Here is an 11,176-nt window from a genome sequence, read left to right as displayed (position 1 = left end):
GCATTAGGACTTATTTTATATTATTCTCACCTCCTGCAATATTTCTTGTCATTCAAACATTGCAACTCCAAAATGTTTTCCACATTCTAAAAGGTGTCACATACCCCCAAAAAATCCAGATATCATTCCACCTTTAATTCCGCAGCATTTCAGTTCAGCTTCACCTTTTCTGCATTCACATCATGTAGTATGAGTTAACATTTTCTTTTTAACCTCTATTTCAGTGACAATGCTGCTTCAACGTCGAGCTATTGTGTCACTCGGCCTCCGCTTGTGTTCTAGTCATGCGGCCAGTGGACCTTTGGCGGACAAGGCAAGCTCCAGCTCAGGTAGTATCCCGATGAATCAGAAATATTGCATAAAAAAAGCATACCATAAAAGTTATGCAATGTTGTTAATTGTATTGGCTGAAATAAGTATATCATCACCAACAACTCAGCCAGAGTTTGAACTTCAGCGGATTGTCTGACATCATGTAATAGTACTGTTATTCAAGCGACTAATTTAGAGTGGTAGTAAAATTCCATCCTACAACTGTAATGCACAATTTTATTTTTCAAATATCCCATCAAATAATACATTTTGTTAGTGTTTGCTTGTTTTCCAGACATGTCTGAATTCCGAAAGGTCTTTTCCAAAGCTCAGCACATAGCAATCATCACCGGGGCCGGTGTGAGCGCTGAGAGCGGAGTTCCAACATTCCGGGGCGAACATGAGAAATGGAGGAAATGGCAGTCCCAAGTGTGTGATTTTTTTTCTTTTTTTTTTTATGGCAGATATAGCTTTACAACTTTTTTTTATATTTGTTTCGGGAAGGACAGACAGCAAAGTTACAAGGGTTGTTTGTTGCATATTTAATGTGATTTACGTTGCGCTGCCTTCCCCCTTCATTTCCATTGATGCAAAACTTGATTTAAACCACTGCAATCTATCCCTGGGATTTGACAGGACCTGGCTTCCCCAGAGGCCTTCTCCCGCTACCCGTCACGTGTCTGGGAGTTCTACCATCACAGGCGAGAGGTTGCGTTGAGCAAGAAGCCCAACGCAGCGCACCTGGCCATAGCGGAGTGCGAGGCCCGGCTGAAAAAGCAGGGCCGTGAAGTGGTGGTCATTACGCAGTGCATCGACGACCTGCACCAGCAGGCCGGGTCCAAACATGTGCTTAGGATTCACGGTGGGTGGCCACGCTGGACTGAAAAACAGAGTTCAGGTTGTTGTTGTTGTCAAAATGCGGGTCGAAGCTTCAAATCTCAACAATATTAGTTGTGTTGTCAGCAAAGCAGATCAATTTACGTGATCACTAAGTATATACTTCATCCCACTGTGTCCAACTGCAGGCAGCCTGACGGAGACGCGTTGTCTGAGTTGTGGCGATGTGGATGTCAACAAGCGTAGCCCCATATGTGCGGCACTCAAGAACAAGGGGTACGACGCACAATTGTCAGAAAATCATGAAACCTAAACCGCTTAGGTTTTACATTTTTACACTTCTTTTTCTTATTTAGTTCACCGGATCCGAATGTGGCCGATGCTAATATTCCAGTGGATAAACTGCCAAGGTGGGACTTGAATCTGGTTTAGTATATGCTAGTATTACAAGGGCCAAGGCGAATGCTGAGAAATACCGGTAATTAATTTATGCCCTTTTACTCTAATTTGAAGGTGTTTTTTTTGCCCAGATTTTCTAAATGCAATATCACACAAAAAAAATCCTCAAAAAGGCCATTTTTTTCCAACACAACCATTTAAATTCTCCTTTATGCCGATTTTCAAACTTCTTGGTGCATTGTACTCAGGTTGAAGTGGCCATTTTGACAGACTGTCATTTTGGGGAAATCTTGTCACGGTGCTACCTTTGTACTGTGTTTATTGTATAGTATAAAATACTTATGTTTCTACTAAATTTCAATATGCTAACACACACAATATCTGACATTTTATTAGATAGGTCGACTTGGATAATTCAATAATGTAAACATGTGCCACGTTCACTCTTGCGCAATAACAGAACAGCACTGTATCATTCAGAGAGATGATGTAATATTTTACCACTCGTAGGAAAGGTGAAGATAAGTAAACCATAGAACACTACAACCAAAATAATGTTAAATTATCACCTCACTAACAGTGTCAATGTAAAGTTATGTTGTTGTTTTCATAATACAGTTCATGTATTCGAATGCATTAGGTTGTCGAATGACACAATATAAATGCAAATATTGTATTTTGTTTTTTTATCAGCATATATACTATGCGTCTTGAGCACTCAACTCCCTACTTACTCAAGTTAAGCACTAGAGGGCAGTGGTGCTCTAAGGCTGGATTCCCCCTCTCGTTCCAAATGACCATCGCCATGTACAATGTGACGTAATAAGTGACGCATAACTGGTATGGCTGTGTTTACATAGACAGAATTCAGAAAACAACCATGTAACTCCATATACATTAACACCGGACAGTGATAACACATTTTAAACGTTCCATAGCGTTTAGTTGGCCTAGGCTGACTATTTCCACCATTGATAGAAATGACAAAAACCTTGCATCACCTGGCTGCTGCCTACTATATTTTATTTAAAGGAGGACAAACTTCTAATGTAGCATATTTTACATCACAGTCAGTGTTTGGAAGAGGCCTGATAACAATCTGGAGCTATGTGATTTCATGAGTTTTTTTGGTGTTTTTCGTTTCCGGTCATATAGGATCTTGTGTTGAACAAATTTAATCACCCAAAACTTTACTGTGCTTTAAACAAGGTGTTCCGAAAGCGATTGCAACGGTCTGCTGAGGCCGAACGTCGTGTTTTTCGGGGAGACGCTGGACTCTCATCTCCTGACCAAGGTGGAGAAAGAGCTGGAAATCTGTGATCTTTGTCTGGTGGTAAGTAGTGTGCATGTTGTCTTGTTGTCAGTTAATCGAAATTTTATTGTGGTTTTGATTTTGGTTTGTCACGATCATAAAATGTTGTAATTGAAGAAAAACGATTAAGTGCCGAAAGGCGCGGTGTGTTTTCAAATTTATCTAAAGATGTTAAAATGAAAAGTTGTTGAAAGCTTTTTATTTCGTTGTATGCGTTTGCCGCGGTGATGTGCTGTTTACTAAGAAAAATTATGCTGTTTTTGAGGGTATAAACCTGGGCGAAAACTCATGCAACTTTGCACACACATCAGACCTAGCATAAAAATGAATATTTTAGAGATTTTGTGTGCAATTTTCAAAAGAAATTGCTCTACATTAATTTTTTTTTTTTAAATAAATGTATCTGCGGCCCAGTACCAAGTAGCCAGCCCATGCTGGCCTCTGCCATTATATGAGAAAAAATATGTTAAACTGTGTTGTGTAGTACATCTCAGCTGTTTAACTGCTGGCTGTTGTTCCCCTCAAGGTCGGTACGTCGTCAATCGTCTACCCGGCAGCTATGTTCGGCCCCCAGGTGGCGTCCAGGGGCATCCCGGTGGCGGAATTTAACCTACGAGCAACACCAAAGTCTGAGTACTTCACGTAAGTAGCAATAAAACAATAGCTTCAACACCGTTGGTCCTTGTGTCAGCTTAGTTTATTGTTTGGCGCAGGTACCACTTCCAGGGTCCGTGTGGAACCACACTACCCGAAGCCTTGGCGCCCCACGAGTCGGAGGTGGTCTAAAGCGGGATCAAAGAGGGTTGTTGTTATTTTGTATTCCAAGTGTTTGCCTTACAAGCAATTCTGATGGCTTGGGTGCATAGAATGTAGCTCTGCAGATCTGTCAATACTTGAATATATCGCTCAATACGTGGAAATTTGATATTTTATAACTATGCAGATAGATTAATGATTAAGGAGAGGGAGTGTTACACATGCAATTGTTTGCGTTTACAGCTATTGCTTACTTTGTCTACAATATACTGTACAGTGGAGCCGCCAATTGCCCTTTTTGGAAATAACCTGATGCGACACGATTCATTGTAGACTCAAAACTCTCACTACCATCGAGCATTCTGACAACGCAATGTTTTAAGTAACCTTCCTAACTGTCATACATGTGGAACGAAAAGTTAACTACTGGCTCATGAAGTTAAAATAATGGAGACAAATTGTAGAGGGATCAAGGAGGTGTTTGCAGAGCGTTGTTGTTGCTCCGAGGTGTTATATAGGTACTGCTGCTTTATTTTGGGGGGCACTGGGCTTTGGAGGATCCACTGTGTTAGTTGAGCGTTTTATAGTCTGATATGAGGCGGTGGGTTGAATGTAACGAGGAGTTGTTGGTGCAAGAGAATATTTCTTGCCGCGACCAAATATTTGCTTTAATCTTTACAGAGCAATGATAGCTCACGTTATAGACGTTTATTCTCAGGCTCGCTGACATCAGTGTGGCTCAATATTTTTTTGTGTTTCATTCAGTGCTTTCTTACTAACAGGGTAGCTGACGGTGAAATCGTCGGTTTCTAAAATGATAATGCACACTTGCTTATCATGTTTAATCAGTCAGCCAATGCCATTATTCAGAAAGTTATTAAAAGATTTAATATGCACTTGCTGGTCTTGCATTGTTATCCTCTTTCATTTCTCCAAAGTGAGGTACATTTTTAACATCTTAGCTGAAATACTGTAAGAGACATCACGCATGACGAGGAACATTTTTGTAAACGATGCCTCAATAAACGAATGAACATGACACCAGACAAAGATAAACGTTGTAACGTGCCGCAAAAAAACCCAACACTTTTTAGTCAGACAATCGGCTACCCGATAACTAATGACCCATTTACTCGTCTTAAAGTATTTTAATTTGACATATAATGCATATTTATTTCGGTTCAGACAGCACCAATGAACATGGCTACAAACATGCCAAAAAATGCCCCTTAGCAGCACTATAGTGTCTTGGCGCAGTAAAACATGCAAGTCACATTTTGTGGTCTGTTACGCCACTAACGAGAAGAACTGTGAACTGTGTGTGGATTTACATTGTATGAACAGCACTTCAAAAAAATTTGGGGTCACAATGACAATTTCATATTTTCTATGAAAACACACAATTGTGTACAGTTTGGGGGTCACTTAGAATTGTCCTTTATTTTGTATTCCTGATTAATTTATCTCCATTTAAGTTGTATTTCTTTGAGTAGAAAAAAATAAGACCCCAAACTTGAGTGTTAGTGTATTCTTTACAAAGCTAATAGCATATATTTAAACATTTAATTTGGCATTTTAAAACCTTTTTGCCAGTATCATAATAAAAATTTAGATGAGCAAAATAAAAATGTTTAGTACAGTATTCAAAGAATAAGCCTTTAATGAGGCGAATCCTACTATTTATATGTTCCAGTTATTGAAATAAAGGCACATTTAAAGTGATAACTGCACCACTGGGAAAGTGGGAAAATTTGAGAATTACAGTTCCATCCACCAGGTGATGGACTATTTTCGGTCCACACTGAGCTTTATAGTACCTTTCAAAACAACAATAAAACACAACACAATACAGTATATCGTCGCTGTCCTGTGAAAAACACTTATGTCCAATTTCGGAACACTTTTAAATGTTCACAATGCGATGTCTGTAACGCAGAAACACCATTCACGTAAAAATAAGAAAATGAAGATAAGTGTTTTGAACATAACAGCAACAATATGAGCACCATAGCGTGTGGTTCTTCATAACAAGACCATTAAAAATAACCACACGATGTGTAAGCTGTAAACCCATTGCAGGTATCTTCTATTTATAGCACATCACAAGAACAACACTGAGAGGGAGACGGGTGAAGAATCCCACAGATCACGCACGCGCACTCACACAAAGTGATATCTTCTCACAGAGTCATCTCGCTAACCTTTCCCTGAACTGTGTGCACGTGTGTGTGTTAAACGACTCGACTGCCATGACAAATCCTTACAGCTAATCCCACTCCCCCTCCCCTTATTATTATTTTGGTACCTCTTTGATGAAATCTTTGTTTTTACCCTCCTTGAGTTCAGTGACACCAACAAAGACAGAGCATTTTGGCTGTTTTTTTTTTTTTAAACAATTTTTTTATTGTCCAAATATGGGTGTGCATCCCTCGCCCACCGTCTCCCACGCGGTGCTGATAGGGTGGGAGTTGTTGTTGTTTCAGCGCAGCTAAAATGTGGGGCCCAGGTGCAGGCTAATCTGTTCTAGCTCGCCACTAATTAGGATCAAGGCTAGCGGCCACTTTCTCTTGGTTATTGATCACTGGCCAGAGAAGTATTTGTCTCCAGTATGAGAGCAGCACATGGAACACAGTCACAGGCCCTCCAAGGCCTGTTTGTTGGCGCTTATTTGTGTCAATTGGAATTCCGTTCTTCTAAACGGTGGAACTCAATGCGTTTCCGTGAAGCTGGTTGACTTCCAAGTTGTTCTAACTTGAAAAAACAAATCATATGACATAAATGAATCAGTTCCAGGCACAAATTGTCGTGTACAGACAATATATATTTTTAAAGAGAATAGTCAAGCATCTCTTCACAATTTAAAACAGTTCCCATGCGCTTTGTCAAAAGCGATCACAAATGCATGAGCATTTTTTTTTTTTTTTAATTTATGGAGGCAGCAATTATTTCACTACACTGTGTGTATGTGGCATATGGACACCAAACACAAATACCCCCCGTCGCTGTGTTGACAATTTCACCAAGCAGTTGCGCTGCTCATCAGAAGCGAACACTGTTAGTTAATGCTAATATGTGCATCAAACAAAACTGAATGCAGCTCTGCTTACCTTTTATAGTTATGCTGGTAAGAAAATATTTGCTTGTTTTTTTTTATTTTATTTTAAATTCGATGGGGGCCAGGCATTCTTGAGACTCATCTATTTGCATATATAAGCCATTAAAAGTTCAATTTGACACATCTTGCCTTTGTGTAACATTGTATAGAGAAGTTTACCGCTGTCAGAAGGATAGCAATCATTCACCCCCTACAAACTACAACCACAATAATAAACATATGAAACGAATACTTCCATATCAATGAAATTTGAGGTTGCTGAAGGGTTGTCAAGTCACCAACTACACTTATAAAGTGTCAGATGGGCAGACATTTCCAATTTACAACCATGCTTCTTTTTCTCTTCTTTTTCAAGACAGATATTTGGCACAACTCTTGTGCAGGTGTTTAGCAAGCACGGTCTATCTTAGAATGATGTGTTATGTGATGTCATCCACTTGAAAGCACATTTCCAGCAGGACTTATGTGAGCCTCAGACGGCATTCCATCTTGTTTGGCCAGCCTTTTAAAGCGGCGCGCAAGCGGCCGGCGTGACCTTGCCTTGCCCGCCCGTGAACTGTCAAGTAGTCTATCAAGAGATGAATTATGTCTGAATCGCGGCTTTCGCAGGTAATGCAGGTTGAAGCCACACGAACCGATGCCGGCATTCTAACGGTAACATGTGGATTGTTGTCTTCCCCGGCTTTTTTTCTGTAATTGTGTTTTTTGCTTTCAGATGTGACAAATGGAGTCTTTCTGTTTCACGCTTAAAGTACCATATGCTTATTTTTCATAATTGAAAGAATTCCCAGGTGCATGTCATGCTTTTCATAAATTAGCCCCAAGGATCAAGCATACTTTATACACCCTTGTTCTTACCTTGCTGAAATTAGCTTACTAATATATGTAGTAAGATTTATGAATTAAGGGTTAGGTTCAGCAACAGGTGGTTATTTTTTTTAATAAATGTCATAGCTATAAATGTGCATGCAAGACTGTCAAATATGAATCTTTTTTAGAATCGATTATCCTGTCAATTATTATTCCATCAATTACTCGACAACAAAAATGGGTCGCGGCACAACCAAGTTTGGCAACTTTTTTTCCCAGCCATAAACCCATGTTAAAATCTGCATTGTGCAAGCTTTTGTCGGTCAAATTTTTTTTAAAATGAAAAGATCTCAAAAACCTGATGTGCTGGAGGAAAAAAAAGATTTTTGAAATCAGCATCAAAAACTTTAGGGACACATAAAGACATCTCTGAATTAAAATTTGCTGTTGACCTGCGTTACTACAGTAAGACTATTTTGGGGTATTTTTTTAAAGATTTTAATTTCTGTTTAGAATTTTATTGTGGGCAAGGGTCGAATGCTATCGCAGGCCATATATGGTCCGCGGGCATATTTTTCAGAAACATTTTCCGGATTCACCTATATTTTGGGGAGCGGGGGGGGGGACTTCAGAGGAATTTAAATGCAGCGGTTCCTCTCTGCTTTAAATGTTTCACCATATTACAAGCACTAACATGTATAAACCTGCACAGACTATCCACACCTTATCAGCAGTAGCAGCAAGCTACATTAAGTGGCGACTTCCTTCCTAGCACATTTTAATTAAGAATGACACCAGCTCATTCGCAGTGTGCCGATGTTTCCTCTCAGGGTCTTTTCTGGCAGCTGTTTCATTTGCTGGTGTTGATCCAAAGTGTCTGCAATTTTCAGGGCGCGGGACGCCTGGGCGTGGACACACATAGACGCGCACACACGATTCCACACGTGCACAATTCATCTCTCCTGGACCACATTGATTATGATCATCTGCTTCCAGTGTCTAATCATGTCGGTTCAATGAACGGGTAAACACTGACTTTTAAGATCGCAACCGATTTTTAAAATGTCAGAGGCCCCACATGATGAGAGGAAAAGTCGTTGTGTGTTGTGACTGTTCTTAGAGTGTGCAGTTTAGCTAAGATAACCAACACAGTCACCATGCCTTCACTCGTGAAATTGTGATTTTCGTCCCCAAATCAGAAGTTTGGTGTAGCACCGAGACTCACCTGTAAAAGGCAGCAAGGTACCACAAAGCAAAGAAGGAGAAATGTAGTAGTTAGTTGCTAAGCTGACTTTTAGCCTATCTGACAACTACAATGTGTTGACCACTCGCGTAAGGATTTTCCATCGTCAAATACTGAACAGGTTTAACTTTTCATCGTCCCTAACCGTTTTCCGAGAAGTTCAGGGATGGAAAAAAATACTCTTGACACTCCCAACACCATAGAATATTTAGTCAGGGTGATACAGGGTGACTCAAAAAAAAAAAAAGGGCCCCAACTTTCAATAGACATCATTTTTCACGGAATAAATTGCAACTTGAGGTATAACTAGCTCATTGTATTTAGAACATCACATTTAAACATTATAGTAATTACTTTTGTTCTTCAGAAATCCATTTCAAATATCCAAATCTTCTTTCTGGGCCTGTTTTTTTTTTTTGGGTCACCCTTTATTTTGTGACACATGACACATGATATAATTTTTTTGTGAACTGCTTGTCATCATTATTCATTTCTATGCAGTGATGGATTGTGTTCTTGCATAGTAACTGTAGTCAGATTACTTCACTCAGAAAAGGAACGCACTACTTACCGCCTTACCGGCATCACAGGTGACCACTGTAAGATCCTCTTGCAGCATAAAGCGACACGTGTCGGAAGAGGTTTTAATTGCCACCGGCGAGCCGTTGAATCATCAGGGTGTCGTTCAAATGCCGACTTTGCAATGTAAATATGTCAGACGCGTCATCATTTCAGATAGCGGGTTGCTGCTTTGGTGCCTTTCAGTCTGAGGGGAGGAATTTAGTGTGATGAAAGGTAGGAAGTGAAAGAAAGAGGAAGCGAAGATGAGAAAACGAGTGTCTCCTTGCCCGGTGCCCTTGGTGTGGCGCTTGAAGGCGTCAAACTCCCACAGGGCCCCGTCTTTTGTTCCCACGAGGGATACGAGGAGGAATGCGAGCGTGCACTTACACCTGAGGCCAGCCAAAGTGCACTGAATAACACTTTTTGGTGTCATTCACGGGCTCGCCTAACTCCCCCCTACCCATGACTCCCACGTGCTCACCTTCGCACTGGCACATTGGGAGCCGCCTGTCAATCAAGCACAAGCACACGCCACATGAATGTCCACATGAATGTCACATGTTCAACGCGCTGTGACATTTGCATCAAAGACAGAGCCGGGTGTCTTATGTAATGGCGAAAACGAAACAAAAACACAGCGTTCCTCATTGTTGAGATTTTTTTTGTGCAACTCCTCCTGCACGAGGGAATATCAAAACACTGATGAGGCAATGATGACACAAAACCAATGCGAGATTAATCAGGCGGCAGTCAAGCGGCTAAAAATAACGCGGTTTTGTCGTATTTGCATATCACCTTTGTGGCGGATGACATCGGTGTCCCTGTCAAAACCTCACCATTAGCATAGCGCTTTGTAAATGGCAGTGGCAAACGTGTTTTCAGTTCACCATGCTGTCCCTTGAAGGGAAGCAAAATAGACCATAAGAAGGGATAAAAAGTTATACAACAGCTACGTTTTCCAGTGTTGCCTAGCATATTTTTGATTTACAAATCATCACATTTTTATTTTTGAAATTAGTTCCTTTGTTATTCTCTGGAAAACTCACCTATTCGCTGTATCGCTGCTCAGACAAAGCCCTGTCTGACATAAAAGTCATTGTGCCAAGGACTTATTATGAAGTGATGGGAAGACCTTCATTTAGTCTTAATACAAAAGTAGTGTTTTGCCACAATCTTGTGGTACGTTTTTAGGCAGGGCGTCAATCACTCGAGGGGTTATGAGATTTTTCGTTACACCTCAAAACATCTCACAGGTGTCTTGATTAAGCCTACATGTCTGTGACATGCTTTTGTTACCTTCATGACCAAGCTCCAAATTGTGAGAGCAGAGCCCGAAGATGGGGGGAGCAGCAAGTGCCCATGATGCTAAACCTGTTAGCTAATGCTAATTTGCATCTTTTGGATTTGTTTCTGTAGGGTTAGTTTTTCATACAGTGTAACCCAGCAGGTGCTTGAATGTGTCTCTGGATTTTTGTCTAGCCGAGCTGATTATGTCATGCACAGAGAAACTCATGGTGAGGGGGGTTTATCGGTTAAATTAGTCCTCCAGTGAGGGGCAGAAGGGCTTCCTCGCAACCAAATTTTCTGAAATAGGCAGATAGCAAAATCTTGGTCGTTGTTTAATTTTGCACTTAAAAAGTGGGCAGGTACTCCAGGAGAGACCCAATTATTGAATTAAGTCATCAAAAAGTCAATTTTACGTAAAATGTTCCATTTAAAGCTAAAGTCAAATTTTGAGTATTTGAGGGGAAGGGGATTCTTATTGGGAGGGGATGTTTTATGGAAAAGTGTAAAGTTAATAAGTTACCTAACTTTCAGTAACATCCAGTTA

General features: G+C 40.4%; 1 protein-coding gene across 5 annotated transcripts in view; it reads left to right on the top strand.

Annotated features, from left to right (window-relative positions):
• LOC147141085 (NAD-dependent protein deacylase sirtuin-5, mitochondrial-like) overlaps nucleotides 1–4,512 on the top strand; it is a 5,987-nt gene extending 1,475 nt beyond the window's left edge. For 4 of the 5 annotated variants that reach the window (XM_086043803.1, XM_086043806.1, XM_086043805.1 and 1 more), the window contains 8 exons: nucleotides 225–329; nucleotides 590–741; nucleotides 949–1,174; nucleotides 1,338–1,425; nucleotides 1,506–1,559; nucleotides 2,758–2,881; nucleotides 3,387–3,502; nucleotides 3,574–4,512. In XM_086043803.1, coding sequence (XP_085899929.1) covers nucleotides 230–329; nucleotides 590–741; nucleotides 949–1,174; nucleotides 1,338–1,425; nucleotides 1,506–1,559; nucleotides 2,758–2,881; nucleotides 3,387–3,502; nucleotides 3,574–3,646 — 933 coding nt within the window. In that variant the 5' untranslated portion in view covers nucleotides 225–229 and the 3' untranslated portion in view covers nucleotides 3,647–4,512. The remainder of the gene's footprint in view (nucleotides 1–224; nucleotides 330–589; nucleotides 742–948; nucleotides 1,175–1,337; nucleotides 1,426–1,505; nucleotides 1,560–2,757; nucleotides 2,882–3,386; nucleotides 3,503–3,573) is intronic. The other variant, XM_086043807.1, reaches the window with a different exon arrangement.
• Nucleotides 4,513–11,176: the final 6,664 nt, after the last annotated feature.

Source organism: Filicampus tigris, chromosome 10 (genome assembly GCF_054856515.1).
Source record: "Filicampus tigris isolate MCC_2025a chromosome 10, RoL_Ftig_1.0, whole genome shotgun sequence".
Taxonomy (NCBI): domain Eukaryota; kingdom Metazoa; phylum Chordata; class Actinopteri; order Syngnathiformes; family Syngnathidae; genus Filicampus; species Filicampus tigris.
Note: the sequence above shows the minus strand (reverse complement) of the source record. Positions and strands in the feature narration are given on the sequence as shown.